We start from the raw sequence: 18,279 nt of genomic DNA on the forward strand, positions 1-18,279 counted from the left end.
AGGCCTGATAGAGCCAGATTTAAGGGGCCGCCTACCACCTTATCATTAGCCTGGCTAACGGCAAATCTCATTGAGATGGGGTCTGGAAACTACATATTTTCTCGTATTTAAAATGTGGTTTACGAATGCCCAGAGCCGTTTTTTGGGCGCTACGAATGTCTATCAAATGCGTCTGTACGTAGCTCATAACCGCTTCGATGTGTCGTCATCGTCTTGCTGCCCCCCCTCCATTCTGTGATTGGTTCCTTCGTTGAGGTGAAAACGAGGTCCATGGAATCCAGGCTGCCTAGCAGCGTGAATAAAATTGCGCGCGTAAGGCAGCATGGGAAAACCCAGGCTACCTTATCATCACCAGTAATATTGAATATTGTCAATGCTTATCATTCACATCACTGGCAATTATATATAATATAATTGAAGTATAATAGAATATTATTGAAGTATTGTTTTACTTTTTTAACACCTACCTTTAATTTCATGATTACATTGTATTGCTGGTGTAAGTGCAATTAGGTGCCTTTCCCTTAAAGAAGGAGAGTAGCCTAACTTGTGTCCATGTCCGTAGGCTATTATTTGGAAATGAGACATGCATAAGGGTATGAGGATGTAAGTCGGGATGTTTGCGATTTGAAATATTAAAAAACCAAACAACTCGAAGAGAATCTGTCTTGGATCGCAGAGGAGTGTTATGCAATGCCATTAAAAACCACTGATTTAGCTGATTTAACTGATTTAACTTAATTTCATTGCCTGGGTTACAGACACAGACTTGAGAGATGCAAGTCAGCAGATCAGCTATTATTTTTTGTTGACATCAAATCTGAAGAGGAATATATCAAGTTTATCCAACTGCTGTTCTGGTAGTTCACTCGCATGTTGTTTTTTGTCTTCTCATGCCCTGATAGTTCTGCTCCATTTTCTCATCAACAACATATAACTCTCACTAACTTCATGCAAGAGGGAGGCGAGGGGCCTTGGTTACTTTCCAGGGCCCTACACAATGTGCATAGTGTGCGTATAGGGCAGTCCGGCTCTAGCTTAATTGAAATATTGAACCAACTTGTTTGTAAATTCAAACAGTTCTGCAACACTGCCTATGTAAGATATGCCAGTTTAAATCATATGAATCCTCTGACACAATAAGCAAAGTGCAAAGACAATAAGCAAGGTGTTTCAGTGATTAGGCCTATTGTGGAATATACTGTTGAAGTAGGTCTAATATTTTTTAGCTAGGTGGTCCGTGCGTTTCTTTTTTATTGGTTAAGTGGTCCTTTGTCTGAAAAAGTTTGAGAAACACTGCTCTAAACCAATTCAGAGGATTAAGGGACCATACACTGAAAAATAAATAAATAAAATAAATCGCTGAATTTACTATTTTATCGTGTACATCTGTTGCACATTAATACAATGTCTAAAATTATTGCAGCATTTCTCTTTTCAGTGTACAACATTGATTAATGCTGTGATTACGCAATTTGATCAAGTAATTCCAGTAAAATTGTTTAAATTAAGTTTACATGAAATATTCATGTAATTTCAACATCATTGTGTTAAACAGGTGCCATGTACTGAGAATAGGCATTCAGATTAGTATTGCAACCTCAATGTTAAAGGTTGCAATATGTTATGTTAAATGTTAAATGTTAACATATTTCATATTTTGTATTTGTATTTTAAATACACATCAGAAATACTGCCCATCCCCAATTATGCTTCAGTCTGGAATGTGATTTTTTATTTTATTTAGTCAGTTACATTTTCAAGGATAATAGGGCACAGATACCCCCCACACCACCAACAAATCTCAAACACACGCACGCACGCACGCACACACACACACACACACACACACACACACACACACGCACGCGCACACACAGTGATATGCCTACATCTAATTAAGACAATTTCTCATCCATTATAGTTTATTAGTAGCTTAGTTAGTGGGACTGTTATATGTTAGGATATGTCGTTTATGTCAAATTGATCGATGAGAAAGGTTGTTTGGGTTCAAACCGTGAGCTCACTGCATTGATGCATGTCTCGCGAGAACTCCATCCTCCTCATTCGAAGGAGGCTGCTCTTCTGTCGCCGATGCGATGCTGTTGCTAATGCTTGTATTTGATTGACAGGAAACATGTCGGTATGGTGGGAGAGCGCCGGGATGCAGCTGATGGAAGAGGAGACGGGGAGTACCTGCGCCCAGTTTAGATATCACCTTTAGAACTGCTTTTGCGGCACTGTATCATTAGCCGTTCTCTTAGCACGCGGCATCTTGAAGGTTTAGGTTTATGTAAAATAGTAAGAGCTTTTATTGGTTTCCACTGGAGCCATGGTGTTGCTGTAAATTTATTCCTCTTCGTTAGCAGTATATAGTGCTTGAATCAGCCCCCATCAAAACCACAAACTGCACTACCCAGATGAAAACACACCGCCAGGATATACTAAAACGACAACAATGGAGTCGCCTTTCACGTAGATTCTCGCTTTTTCAATTTACATAGGCTAATTTGTCTCGGCTTTACGCGTCTTATTTACTTTTACGCGTTTCTTTTCGGTTGACCAAGGTAATCTTCAACAGCATTTTTAAAAGTACAAATTTAATCGACCACTGCTTGCAAATTATGGACGAAGATAATATGACAAAAAGCGAAGAGCAGCATCTGAGTTTGCAAAAAGCCTTGCAGCAGTGCGAGCTGGTGCAAAATATGATAGACATAAGCATTTCCAGTTTAGAGGGTTTAAGGACCAAATGTGCCACATCCAACGACTTGACACAGAAAGAGATACGTACGCTGGAGGTAAGCATCTCTTTTACCACAACGGACAAGCCGTCCTCGTTAGTGGTGAAAAACATTTGCAATTGAAATTGATCAGAAAATATGTTGCTTATGACAATTTTATGCAAATAACAGGATGACGCTTAGAATATTTTTAATGATTATGTGTTGATACTTTGTTTCACCATCTTGAAGATTTGACCATTAACAATGATATAGTCATATCTATCTTTGCGTGCGGTGTAATAAATTAAGAGGCTAGCTGCAGTGAGCTGGTGTGAGCCTGCGCATTCTGCAGGTGGTGGAAATAAGGTGGCACGCTCAATTTCCATCAGATTTTCATCGGCAACATGTTAACATAAAGAGGCTTCCGTTTTTCGCCGGTAAATGTAGACTTAAATTCTCACTGTGAATGTATGTTTCTGTGTAGGCAAAATTATTGTTCTGTGGAGATGCGTGATGACTCGTGAAATAATAGCTTGTTATCGGAAAGAATATCGTTTGTAGAACACTTCGGCTATCAGGAAAATATTGTAGAAGATATGAAATTATGTTATATAAGAATTGTGTACTACACCTGTGTTTTGTTGACGTAGAGTATTTGCTTGAAGTTAATGCTAAGTTAGGCTCTTAGGATTGTGAATCCCTCTGAGATTTACGAGCGATCACCAGAGGGTTTTCTGGGTTGGCGGGGAATTTCGAACTATTAAAAAGGGATTTGTAGTTCTCGCAGGGAAGGTTATGATGAAGTTTTTGACCAGTACAGGTAACAATTTTTATATGTTGGTTCATGTTGTTTATATATGTTGGTTCATGCATCACAGGCGTTTAACACTGCCTTCATTAGAGGAACATTCATGTTTATGTATTTTCAAGCCATATAATGGAATAAAGGCCTTTATGAATATGCTTCCTCATATCGTAGTCCAAAATGACTTTTCTCACTGGATAGATGTGTGTATTTTGTCATGGTCACCGTGATCAAGTTTGCATCTTGATTCACACTTTTGAAGATGACTCAAATGGGATACATTCTTAGGTATGGTGTGACTGCGATGACCTGAGTGTATATTCCTTTCTATCCATTTCAAGTTATGTTAAAGTGATAACTTACAGCAAGTCTCATCACTTGTAAAAGGTGTTGTGTTTCCACATTGGCAGATCTACAATCAGACAGTTTAAGTTTTTTGTCTGCAAATAGTGAACTTTCCATATCTAAAATGAGACCAAATATTATGAGCCAGTTTCTGTAGGCCTATTATATTGTTGTATCACGCCTAGCCATAGTCTACTTTTGTCCCCCTCTTTCAGCCTGAAACTAATCCATGTATCATGTAGGAAAGGCATAATAGGTATGATTACATACAAACATTATGAAGTATAGTATTGGCAATATCTGTTTGAAACCTAAGATTTGGTTGTTGTTGCCTCAGATGAATAATATAAAAATAGAGTAAAAACCTTTGTCATGACTAAAGTTGTTCAGCTCAACAATGTGCTGATGAAAAACAAAAATGGTTTATGACAGAAGACGCCAAATGGCAGGGTCCCATTTTCTCAGTGTATCACAGCCAACATTGTTAGTGAAAAGACTGTTGGTATATTTGGTAAATCTACAGTATGTAGCCTACCTGTACCCAGGATTAGTTGAACCAATGACTAGTGAAGCATTTGCTGTCACTCTATTGCTTGCCCAAGTACTCCCAACACAGTTTCCCCTTCCCTTCGCTTCTCAGTTTCCCCTTCTTTTCGCTTCTCAGTTTCCCCTCTCTTCCCTTTTCAGTTTCCTTCTCTTCTCTGACCAGATGAAATGGCTTGGGTTCCAGCTAATATCTTTCAAATAACTTTCTTGCAGCTAATAGTAAACGTTTCAATTTTATACATAATATATTCATAATTCTAAGATTCTTAGCAACTTGACAAAACTAATTAATCACAGAGATAGATTATTTAAAGATACAGGGACGCAGTATAATTCACAGCCATGTATTGAAGCACATTGGCAGATCGATGTGCTATGTAAAGAATATTGATTGATTGATTGATGCTATGTAGGCTAATTCCTTAATACTAGGACTTGATTGTAGGATTATGCAAGTGTGGAGTAGCCTAACAAAGTGCTGTCATACATTGATTCTTAGTGTTCTATACTGTACTTGATGGTGTACCATAGCAATGCTATACAATGACTACACTTCAGTATCCTGGTTATGATTGGGATTTTGAAGTATCCCGGTTTACTATTCCATGATTACACCTTATCCCGGTCTCTGTTTTGTTGGTAAACGGGATACTAGTATTCATCGAGGATATTGGTAACCAGGTAAAAACCATATCCTGAATGATCAATATTGGGATAAGCCTCATAACTGGGATAATGAAGTGCATGTAAAAGCAATTAATATAACAAGGGTTGTGTAATATACAGTCTTGTCAGATGTGGGAAATGAGTCTTGTGCGATGTTTCTGGCATATCAAGGACTTTGTTGGAAAAGCAAAAGTGTATCCTGAGGTCTTTAGAGCCTCAACCTCATAATTTATTAAAATTATGTTTTGGGTTGCCAGCTTGTCAGAGATGAGGTCAGGAGACAAGGGATTATAACATGTTTACACAACTGTGGGGGTCTGAGTCAAAATAAAACAACAAAAAACAACAACAGGTTTACATTTATGTTAATATTTAATGTGGAAAGAATAGTTAATATTGCAGAGCTGAACTTTTGTATAAACTGAAGCCATTTTGGACCCTTAATGAAAGTAACAGAACAGTTTAACTGAATGTTGTGAAAAGTAATGTGATTCCTTTGACTATATAAAACTGTTGATGAGTGTTATGTTCACCAGTAATGTAGTGCATTTCTCTGTAGGATTTGTAGGTTCTCTGCTAGGTGCATGAAAATATTGATATGACTAGCATCATTTCTTACTGGTAACATGACAGGAGGATGAATACTCATGTAACAAATATATTGTGAAGTTCTTAGGGGGTAAAAGTAAAAAGAAAATGTTTTTCTGATGATCCAACTGTATCACCACATCGTAGGTGGAGTTTTCTCTAATGCCAGAGGATCTGCCAGAGTTTGCTTGGCTATCATTTGCTCTTGCAAAGAAGACTTTGTGTGAAAATGCAAAGGCTGGAACAAACATTTGTGCCACTGCCAAGCATTCTTGGGCAAATGTGTCTAGTGATATCTGCTGCACAAAAACGCTTGGTGAGAGAGTGTCTAACAAGCTGTCCGAGTTAAGGCATTGTAATAGATGATGGTTATCACAAACTGTAAACCGGAGGATGTGTGTGTGTGTGTGTGTGAGATATTAGAATGTTGATGAGGATTTTGTCTGACCTTTACATCAGCAATCCTTGATTGAACTAATTGTTGCATTTCATTTACATAAGTAACTACAGTGAAATTAGGTCACTGTGGTGTCACTGAACTCTTATGACAGGGAGGGTATGTGTGTGAGAGAAATCATAGGCCCAGAACCATCATTCAGATGAATGAATGCATGGCTATTATGTCTTTCAAATGCCATTTTACACAGGCATAGCCAGCATTGTAAGCTTTGTGGAGTATTTGAAGTACCCCTTGATGTTGTTTTGTCGTTCATGAGTAACAACAGGATGGAAAAATGTTGTAGTGGCTCGCTATATTCTCATCTTGTTTTGTATGCGTCATTTGCTTGTCGAAAGTATCTTGGGGAAGCTTTAGTTCAGAATGTGCTTGTTATTTTAAGGTAAAGTTTGGTTCAGAAGCACAGATGTCATTAAAGATTGAATAGTACAAAGGAATTGAGATGTGCACCAGAGACCTCTGTATTCCATCTGTCAACAGAAAGTTTTATGACTTGCTGTTGATGCTGCTGATATCATTGTTATTATTATGAAATCGATTGGTTGCACAAACTGTGGGGAGAATTGTCAGGGCAGTAGAGCTGTTGGTGTTCATGTACATGACATCAGTATAGGAATATCTTTGAAATTTCCAACAGTTAAACATAGATAAGAAAATAGCTAAATGTTATTCATTTTAATCCCTGTTCTTTAGATGCTCCCAAACAATTTAATCACATAAGTCCCCCATTTTAAAACACTGATACTGAAAAGGATTGCGCTGAAGGGACATGAGGTATATGGCAAGTACTGCATCATTGAGTTTTCTAGCACTAATTCGGTTTCTAACTCTTAATGCCGTTTATAACTATTATTTTGTGACACATTTGTATATGAGGACATTATTTTACTTTATTCCAGCACAGACTAAACTAGAGACATTCACACCTTCCACATTATGCAGTATCTGTGGTTTTTACATTTTTTTTTTCTACAAGCATTTAGAAATGGACATAAGTCATTTGTAAGCTGACATGCCAACCACATGAAGACGTAATGATGGATTCATAAGGCACTCAAGTCATTGTCAGTTGGTGTCTTTTTTCCAACTTTACAGTGCAAGGAACAATTTTAATGTTTAGACTGGGAATCCCAGATATGCTTGAAGATATGGATCCCGGATATGCTTGTCTGTTTCAGTAGGTCGTTGCCATGAAGTTGGTATAAGATACCATTATAAATGAGTAATAATCTATAATCTCTCTCTCTCTCTTTCTCTCTCTCTCTCTCTGCTAAGTTGTTTTTGTATTTTGGTGAAGATGATGCACTGCTTCACTTTTTAAAATAGTATTTAAACTGACCTATCACATCCAATCATAGTGTAGATTGTGAGGTATAAACACATATTTACAAATCTGGTTGTTGTTCAATCACCTGTGAACATTTTTTGAAGTGAATTTTCGAGTATAAAGAGGGTTTAATGCAGCCGGGGCAGATTGTTTCGAGCTGACCTGTTTCCGAACTGTTTACTCTGGCCTTTCTGGGAATCCCTGAAGCAGGAAACATGTGCAGGTTCCCAGGAAGGAGTCGGACGATTGTGAATTCCATGAACAATTGATTAACGAGAGGATTTTGTGCACCATTTAAGCCCTACCTATAATATCAGTTATATATCACCAGTGTGAGGAACCTAAGTTACAGTTATCATTAAGCATTTAAGCATTCATGTTTTTGATGCAGACTATCAAGCACTGAAGTAATTGGTTTGTTTTGCGGATTGACAAACGTATAGATTGTTCCTAGAATTGAGGAAGCCTGTTAATCAGGAAAGATTGGAGACCTTTAGCTAAATCAATTCACATTTAAATAGTTGATATCTGTTGTCACCTCAGACCTGTAGCTGCATTGTGGGTAGAGGTATATAGTCATTATTAGCAAGATCCTGCAGTGAGTTTGTCAGATGTTATTTGGTGGGCTCGATTCTATCCTCTTTCTCAGAGTTAAACCATGGCAGCTGATTCATTAACCTTTCATAAACATACCCTGCACACATGCATAAAGCATAAATGTGTCTTGTCCTCTATATTTTAAATGCTGCCTTTTGAGCAGCATTTAAGCATCTGTATGGCCAGCGTTAATGTCAAATCATGGATTCTTCTTTATATGACAATGGGATTGTGTCTTTAGAAAAGCAATGTCCACCACATTGCCACAAATCACAGCTGACTTCAAAACAGATCTTGACCTTATCTGGCATGAATATGACCCTTAGTGTGATCCACGTTTGTCTCTGATATGATCCTTCCTATCAAATAAATAACTAATAATAAACAAAGAACTGTCTCTCTGACACTGTGATCTGCAGCACCGGAGCGCCACAGGGAACTGTGCTATCTCCAGTCCTGTTCACCCTGTACACATCTGACTTCTGCTACAACACCGAGTCATGCCACATGCAGAAGTTTTCTGATGATACTGCAATTGTGGGGTGTATCAGGAACGGGCAGGAGGAGGAGTACAGGAGCCTGGTGGAGGACTTTGTGCAATGGTGCAAACTCAATCATCTTCAACTTAACACTTCAAAGACCAAGGAGATGGTGGTGGATTTCCGCAGGTCTAAGCCCACTCTAACAAGTATCTGGGTCTCCACCTGGACAATAAACTGGACTGGTCAGCCAACACTGATGCACTCTACAAGAAAGGGCAGAGCAGGCTGTACTTCCTGAGGAGGCTGCGGTCCTTCAATGTGTGCAGTAAGCTCCTCAGGATGTTCTACCAGTCTGATGTTGCCAGCGTCCTCTTCTATGCAGTAGTATGTTGGGGAGGAAGCACAAGGAAGAAGGATGCGGGGCGAATTGACAGGCTGGTAAGGAAAGCTGGCTCTGTAGTGGGAGCTGAACTGGAGTGCATCACTTCACTATCTGACAAAAGGACCCTGAACAAACTAATCAACATCTTGGACAATGAGTGTCACCCACTCCACAGCACTATTGTTAAGCAGAAGAGCCTGATCAGCTGGAGACTTCGCTCACTGCCTTGCACAACTGACAGACTGAGAAAGTCATTTGTCCCCAGGGCCATTGAACTGTTCAATGCCTCACTTAAGGGAAGAGGAGAGATAGACTTCTCTGCATAGTCTGTCTGCCTCTTCACCCCCTCCATGTTTGGTACTGTCTGTCCACTAGCCACTTTTACCACTGTCTTTATGCCTCACTGTTTGTGTGCTATATTAGCACATTAGCACATATGCATAACCCCCCCCTCCATGCCACAGCCGAACTGTGGCCACACTTCACCACATGAAGGATTTTATTCCCTTATATCATATATAACTGCATTAAGATTAATGTTCCTCTGAAATGAAGACAGTGTAAAACTTTTGTAATGTGAGACATGAACTAGGACATACATCAACAGAAATACAGAACAGAGTTGATCTTCTATCTTTTAAGATTTAACTAAGGAATGGTGGGCATGTAAAATAGTATGTAAAATAGAGAGGGCATCACTGTGTTGTTGTTTTCCCTCCCTGATCTGACCCATATCTGAGTAGTGTTAATTTCGTCAGACGAGACGAGAGGAAATATGTTCGTCAACAACGTTTTTTTTCATGACTAAGAAGAGACGATGACGAGACGGCAGTAATGTCCTGAAACACTGACTAAGACTATCTTAAGATGCATTATTGTTGACGAAAAAAGACGAGACTAAAATGTTTTGCATGAAATAAAAACTAAGATAAAATCTCTCTTCATTTTCGTCTACAAAATGAGAAGACAGAATATCTAGCTGTTACGTTTTCAAAATATTCCGAATGAGTTCATACGCAACAGCTTTCCTGTAGGCTAGTCTACGTGCTGTTGCTGCAACCCTGTGGCTGCAACACGAAACTACATGGAACAAGAGCACTGGAGATTTCTGCTAGAGTTAGCAAGCTAACTACCTAAGCTTTATGCCACAATGCTACATACCCAGAAGTTGAAACTTCTCTCATACAAATTAACATCCCCCAGAATGTCCATACGAAAATGTTCATCATGTAATGTCAACTATTTAACTAGTTAGACTGATGATGCAAAGTTTGCTAGCAAGTAAGCTAATATGGAAAGTTCGCTAGCAAGTTAGCTATGGCTAAGATGGAGAGTCTGTTTGGGGAATGTGTTTGTGTTTGGGCTTTATATCGCCATCTAGCGAGGTGGAGTAAAACATTAATACTTTGGTCTATGACAGTGTTTCTCAAACTTTTTCAGTTTCAGGACCACTTAACTAACCCTAGCTAAAAAAAAAAAAGATTATACCTACTTCAACAGTAGCCTATAATTAGTCTACACTATAGGCCTACTCACTGAACCACCTTGCTTATTGTCTTTGCACTTTGCTTATTGTGTGTGGATTCATACTGTATGATTTAAACTGGCATATCTTACATAGACAGTGTTGCAGAACTGTTTTTACATACAAATTGGTTCAATATTGCAAACAACTCATCTATATTATATTTTACCACGCCTGCTCATGGACCACTTGGGATAGCTTGCGGACCACCAGTGATTCCCGGACCACACTTTGAGAAACACTGGTCTACGAATATGACAGTGGTCCAGTCAAATCTTTTACTGTCTATGGTCAAAACACAGCCGAGCTATAACTGAAGCTCGACTTACCTGTGCATGTAAACATACTGACTGACAAAAAATCAGAATGAGTAATTATAACAGACGAGTATCCCTGTCGACACACAATATTGTTGGAAAATTGAGATGTGTGAAACACTATTTGACTCAAATGGTAATCAGAAATAATTTGTTATAAAAAAAAGACTAAAATGTGTTGACTAAAACTGACTAAGACTAAGATACCTTTAGTTTTCTTTTGACTAAAACTAGACTAAAATGACGAGACTTTTAGTCGACTAAAACTTGACTAACAAAAATTATATTTGAATGACCAAATATGACAAAGACTAAAAAGGACATTTCGTCACAAGACTAAGACTAGGACTAAATTAAAAATAGGTGACAAAATTAACACTATATCTGAGCCTGGTTTGGCATGAATCTGGAAGATTGTTTTTGCTCCTCTGTGATCACTGTCTTCAGTTCACTTCAGTTCAGTTATAATGTGATGGCTTTGATTTTTGTTTTGTGCTTCCTCAGGGCAAGCTGGTGAAGTATTTCAGTCGCCAACTGTCTTGCAAGCGCAAAGTGCCCTTACAGGAGCGGAACGTGGAACTGGAAGGCTTCCCTCAGCTTGGTCACTGGTTCCGCATCGTCAACATGAGGAAGGAGGTCACTGAGGTATGCCTTGATCTGTCTTTCCTTGCGGAAGTGTTGGTACAGTCTCTTTAAAGCAACACTATGCAACAGTTTACCAGAGTGTTAAAGTTAATGCTTTTACCTTGACATAATAGCTTCTAAGTTGTAAAAGGCACAATGGCATGCCTTCTGCCCTACCTGTCTACGGAGAACCAGTTGTGTAAACAGTTGTGTATCAAGGAAGTAACAAGGAAACGTAACTGCATTGGATGCCTTTAACTATAAAAGCTGTGCTACACCAGGTGCACAATTGAATTGTTATATTTACAGAGCATAAAATTAGTGTTAGAGGACTTCTCAGATTTTTTTAAAATGTGCACAGCGCTCCTACTTTTAGTGTAGCCAGTTCCATTGACTATAGTGGAAATTAATTGTTCCAGCATATACTCATGGAACGGAATGCTTCAGGTACATGCCCGGTGTAGCCTGCCCGTAGCAGGCATGCAAAATCTTGCCAACGCTAGCTCAATTCTTGTTGGCACTGTTAGAAGCTTGCTAACATGCTAAATCATGTGTTTTGGTGACAGAGTCAGCGTTGTCATACTGTGAAAGGTTCTCTTTCTTTTTTCTGATGTGTTCCATGCCGAGAACACAGAATTATGTGGATGTATCCTGGATGGCCGGTGGGTCTGACACAGACACTTGAGTCCTTCACTTGACCATATACAATTAAACCTGAAAATGATACCAAGAATAGTTGCCTGATGAAAGCATACATCAAAACATAATATAGTACTACTGGTATAAGTAGACAACATACAAACAAACAAAAATTGGGTTCTTGGAAAAAAAAGGGGTGGCAAACACTGTGGTTGGTGACTGGAACTTGGCATGATGTGTTGTTCAATATCAGTTACAATAGACCATTATCTAAGTTATAGTTCTTAGAGAGCATAAAATGTGGGCACTCCTTAGCACAAGGTAATATTTGTGTTGCTATTGAAATGTCATATTATTTCAAATCCAAATGGGCATACTATTAAAAATATTAACATATTTTTGCTGTACTTGTTGTTACCTAAAATACTAACTCCATGTCATTATGTCTTTTGCCTGAGGGTGCCTATACTTCTGCATGTAGGTGTTTGATGTAACCTAAGCTATCAGGCATTTAAGGAATTGGTTGGTAGATTCCAACATGTATAGATTTTTCGAAGAATAAAGGATACTTACTTAGCAGGAACAATTAGTGACCTGGAGTAATTTCATTTAAGTGGTAAAACAATCTCTCATTAACTTCAGCTCCAAGTAGTACAAAGATTGTGTTATGGGAAGATCCCATGGGCTGGGTAATGGTTGGCTTGGCTTGGCTTGGTTGTTAAGTCCGACGTCACGGGTCCAACAGCTTTTTCATCAAAAAAACGTTTACCAGAGCATCCAGCCAGTTTTCGCTACTTCTGAACATTGTCACCATCACCTCTATTTTAGTGAGAGTAAACCAAAATTGCTTAACTTTAACAGAGTAATTACTATAGTGCAGCCAGATGATACAGTTGAGGCAACAAGCGAGTAGTAGGATGACAATTTTCTTAACCCTTGTGTTATCCTCAAATCTTACCAACACTCTTTATCCTTTGGGTCAATTTGACCCCAAGCTAAATAAATCCTCAGAAAATGATTATAATTCATATTGTTTTTTTGGGACAGGTACTTATCAAGAGTGTAATAACCACCATCAAAAGCCCTACAAAACAATCCCACCCCCCCACACCCCTTTATGAACTGGAACCCTGGATATTGCCCATCCAGTGTCAGCAGCCCAAAGGCTTGCTGTTGCTTCCCCTTTTGACTTACACAGGCCTGCCAAAATGACTTAAATGTAATAAGTACTTGTGTATGTAATAATGATAATAACAATATGTTCTCATACTCAAATAATAATATCCATAATGTGTCAAATATTCATGTATCTTATGTTTCATACAGCTGGGGTCAAACTGACCCCAAGGAACATCAATGTACAAAATATTTGTACAGGACATTGAAAACATATTATTGTACAAATTTCATGCTAACTCTGTTGTACCCTTCAATTGAGGAAAAGTCATGAAACATGAAGCAAATTTATGATGTTAAACGTTGCTTGGGGTCAAATTGACCCCAAGGAATGCTACTCAGAATAGCGAAAAAAAATAGTTTATTTTCACTGTCTATGGAGAAATATGAGCAACTCTGAAACCTCTTGGACCCAGAAAGAGATTTATTATCCCACTATTGCATCATCACTTAATAACCGAATACCTGGTGGTTTGCTGAATTTGTACCCTTAGTTCTTTATCCATGGTGCTCCATCAGTTTTGTTTGGTGTTCATTGTGAATTTTCCAACGGGCCAACACTTATAACTCTTTACTTTGGAGGGGTGTAAAGAAACTGCTAAAATGTGAGAGGATATGAAGATGTTCAAATAATACATAATACATCATTAGCATAACATTTGCACAATTTGAACTTTTTGAAAACCATTTGAACATTGTTGTTTATAACAATCAAGTTATAGTGTGATTTCTATGTAATTCAATGCAAGTAAAATTTATTTATAATGAAATTATATGTTGCTTTACAGAGCCCTTCTTCAACACAACCTTATAGTTGAAATAAAAAAGAAGCTTACAAATTTAAGACTATGTTTGTTTTAATTGGAAAGAGTGCAATATTTGGTACAGTATTTTATTGATGTGATGTTATTAGTTTAAGTAATTAACCAATCATAAAGTAATGTCATGGCACCGAAAGAATGATCTTGGACAACTTGCTGTGAACTGAGAGGATATTTGGGTTTTGCGGTGACTTGTTTACCTGTTGCATTGCCCTTAGATACCTTTAATAATAAGACACACAAGGGCAATTCCATGGAAAATTTACCTTTTTGTCACATCCATAACGCCAGTGAAATGCCTTGGCATTTGTATGAAGTGAATTATAACATTCATTGTTTGTGCATTTTTTCTCATGTACTGTACATTCTTCAGCCAAAAATAGCAAATGCTCAAATTTCATGTAATCATTCACATCATACCATACCATCACATTTTATGGCGTTATGGATGTTACAAAAAACATAATTTTCCATGGAATTGCACAGTTACTGTTTGATGTGCTACATTCAATTGTTGAATGTTGTTTCAACAATTCTGCATTTAGCTGTTGTAATGTTGCATGCTTTTATCTGTTCTTATTGGAAGGCTCATCAGTAGTGCCAGAGAACATTTTAAATTGGTGTTGACTTGTACTGACTGACTACTGACTGATTTGGGGGCAGCCGTGGCCTACTGGTTAGCACTTCGGACCTGTAACCGGAGGGTTGCCGGTTTGAACCCCGACCAGTAGGCATGGCTGAAGTGCCCTTGAGCAAGGCACCTAACCCCTCACTGCTCCCCAAGCGCCGCTTTTGATGCAGGCAGATCACTGCGCCGGGATTAGTGTGTGCTTCACCTCACTGTGTGTACACTGTGTGCTGTGTGTGTTTCACTAATTCACGTATTGGGATAAATGCAGAGACCAAATTTCCCTCACGGGATCAAAAGAGTATATATACTTATACTTATACTTGTACTTAAGACCTCAAGTTTCATTTAAATTCAGTCATATTTATTAGTAAATTGAACTATGAGTATTATTTAAAGGGGTCGAGGCTGAGACACAGATACCCCATTTCATGACCTGCTGAGGAGAAGACAAAAAAACAAAAAGTAATGCAACTTAACAAAGCACAGCTATGGAACAGAAACTAGATCTGAGAAACTCTAGAATGCACCCAGCCATGAACATGAATGGCCATGAATGAACAACCAACATGAGTTTCCACTGTTGCACAATAAGGCACACAAGAGCAACAACACAATATACTTTTGTGCTCGGGTGGGTGTTTGCTTGTGTCAAAGGGAGAGATCTCTATAATGTTCATTTTTACGTCTGTAGTACATGTTAAGTAGCCAAGTTATGTTGACATTTACCGGTATTTATTTAGCTGACGCTTTTATTCAAATCAATTTACAAATGAGGAATGCCATTCAATGCAATTCAATAACAATTTACAGTATACTACCTTTACATACAAATGCAAGAAAGCCAGAGGATGGTCTTACGGTGATTTTAAGCCCATTCAAACCTTTTTTTTGTCACATTCAGCAATCATCTCCTCACAACAAGCTAACTGCCCATTCCGGGCGTACTCTAGTCTGTAAAAAAAATCCGTCTCTGAAAACAAACAAAGCGAAACCCTGTGTGGAGTTTCTCTCAGAATACTGAAGGGAATGTTGAGCTACCTCCCTGGTTTGTTTCGTTTGGTCTTTGGTTAAAATATAATGTACATCGTTTTGGGGAAAAAAATACATTTAAATATAAACATAAATATAGCCGCAAACGGCAATGGCGGGCCCGAGCACCTGCGGGCCGCAACCCGTGACATTTCGGAATCCAACAAAGCACCGACATGGTGCGTTTGTGAAATGTACATATTTGATGCGTGTGCTATTTGTTTTTGTATTTTATTTTTCTGCCACATGTACTTGCTTGGCCAGGTGGGGGCGCAATGCAAGGCAGGCCCATTGGGTGTCATCATAATCAAAATATATATTAACCTGAGAAATTTCAGACCATTAATTTTAAGCAAAGAACATTTCTGATACACTTTTTGATTGGCCACATGGTGGCGCTATGCTAGGCATGTGAATTATGTGTGAATATCATCACAATAATGATATCCAATATTTTATAAAGTTTCAGATCAATCACTTAAGGCATTGTCCATTTCTGGCACATTTCCTACTTGGACAGGTGGTGGCGCTATGCCAGGCAGGCCCATTGGGTGTCTGAATATCATCATAATCATAATATCTATTAACCTGAGAAGATTCAGAACATTCAGTCAATGCACTGTGACTTTATGACACATTTCCTGTTTATGTGGTGAGATATTAAAACCATAATATATTACAACATATCAAAAATCCCTTCACAATTTAACATCAGCAACATCTTGGCATAATGTTTGCCAAATTTCACATGAATCTGACAAACCGTCTAGGAGCAGTATGTTAAAATTGACCATGTGACATCAGTGTAATTGTCATTCTTTATGTTGCCAGTTGGTGGCGCTATGCCAAACATGCATTATGGGCATGTGAATATTATCATTGACATGGTATTCAATGACCTGTGAGATGTAAAACATTTCAAGCCATGCATGGTGAATCATGTCACATTTGTTATTTGTGTCGAACGGTATTAAAATGAATAATTTTGCCATTTCGTCCAGTTACAACATATCAAAAAAAGGCTTCACAATTTAAACATCTTGGCGTCATGTAGGCCAACTTTGACATGAGTCGGATCAACCGTCTAGGAGGAGTACGTTAAAATTGATCATGTCCACAACGCACAAAATTTCAATTACCTCACTTCCTGTGAGCGTGGCTAATGGCATGTTAATACAAAAATTGTTTGTTTTTGGGAGTTACATACACCCACCAAATTTGGTCTGTGTATCTACAACGATATGCCAACCACAAGTCACAGTGACATAAGGGGGCGCAATGGAGTTCCTGGGCAACGCCCGGTGCCAAGCTTTTGTCCCTGTCTATTCACTGTACCACTTGATGTGTGTGCCAAATTTCATGCGTTTTCACCCATGGGAAGCACCTTTTTTGGGATCACAATTCAGCACATATTTCATCACATATTAGTCTGCACAAAATCCCAAATACCTCACTTCCTGTTGGGCGTGGCTAATGCATTGTACATACGAAAGTTGTTCAACTTGGGGAGATACAGACACCTACCAAATTTGGTGTGTGTAGCTGAAAGTATATGCCCACCACGGGATCAGTCACCTGGTGCGGCGTAAGGGGGGCGTAAGGGGGCGCTAGTGAGTCCCTGGGCCACGCCCGGGGTCAAGCTCTTGTACCTAACTGCGATGCGTGACACCTGGGGGGTATTCCATCAACCTCGCTAATGAAGGCGGCGCTTAACAGAAATAGCCTGGCTTGAACTAGCATAGACCTTCACTTGGGGCTGAAGCCGTTCCATTAACTCAAGTTAGCGAAATCTTGGCCTCGTTTATTCAAGCGAGGTTTAGTTCAGCTACATCTCTGCTTGTGCACGAGGTAGAAAAGTAGACCAAAACAGTAGATTGACAAAAAGACGGTATATGTCGTAAAATTAAGACAATACTAGATGATTTCTGTTCGATAGGCAAGCGCCATCTACAGGATTTTCATCGAAAGTCATAAAATTTAACATCGAGAGAAAAAAATAGATTGCCTACAGAAATTAGAGAATAATGAAAGCATAGCCTACATTTAAAACAACAATGCTAATGGTTTGAAATCAATTGCGAGTTTGATTGGCTTCACTCTTGAACACATAGACTAGCCTACAGTCTATGCTTGAACAAAACGAGTGAATGAATAAATAGTATAAACTCAAAAACAACTTTGGCATATATTCAAAACTATCTATAGCCTACGTTCTTATATTAAAAGAGTTCACTCCAAATTATTGTCTAGGTGGTCATAAAATAAATTAGTATCAACATAATAGCCTATTGTCTCCCATAAGTCCCAAAGTGTTTGAAATAAAATTATTTTATTAATAAATAATAATTATTTAATTAATAAAATTATAAATTATCTGAAATGCAATGGCTTTCAGTTCAATTTATGCCTAGTTTTTGATCTGTGTAGCACACAGTTGATTTGACATTCATGAACAATCGTCGACACATGAAGCAGTTTTAATTATTAGCTGCCTAGGCTACAGAATAATTATCCTTTGGCTTGCATCAGACATAATATAGCCCACTGGCAATTTGTCACTGAACAGCCAAATGTGCATGACCCTTTATCAGCAGTA

At 38.5% G+C, this 18,279-nt stretch overlaps 1 protein-coding gene across 2 annotated transcripts in view; it reads left to right on the forward strand.

Annotated features, from left to right (window-relative positions):
- Positions 1-2,112: 2,112 nt before the first annotated feature.
- The window catches only part of ksr2 (kinase suppressor of ras 2), a 92,418-nt gene continuing 76,251 nt past the window's right edge, over positions 2,113-18,279 (forward strand). For both annotated transcript variants that reach the window (XM_048243340.1, XM_048243339.1), the window contains exons 1-2: positions 2,113-2,801; positions 11,268-11,408. In XM_048243340.1, coding sequence (XP_048099297.1) covers positions 2,625-2,801; positions 11,268-11,408 — 318 coding nt within the window. In that variant the 5' untranslated portion in view covers positions 2,113-2,624. The remainder of the gene's footprint in view (positions 2,802-11,267; positions 11,409-18,279) is intronic.

This window comes from Alosa alosa, chromosome 5 (genome assembly GCF_017589495.1).
Source record: "Alosa alosa isolate M-15738 ecotype Scorff River chromosome 5, AALO_Geno_1.1, whole genome shotgun sequence".
In the NCBI taxonomy this organism is placed as follows: domain Eukaryota; kingdom Metazoa; phylum Chordata; class Actinopteri; order Clupeiformes; family Clupeidae; genus Alosa; species Alosa alosa.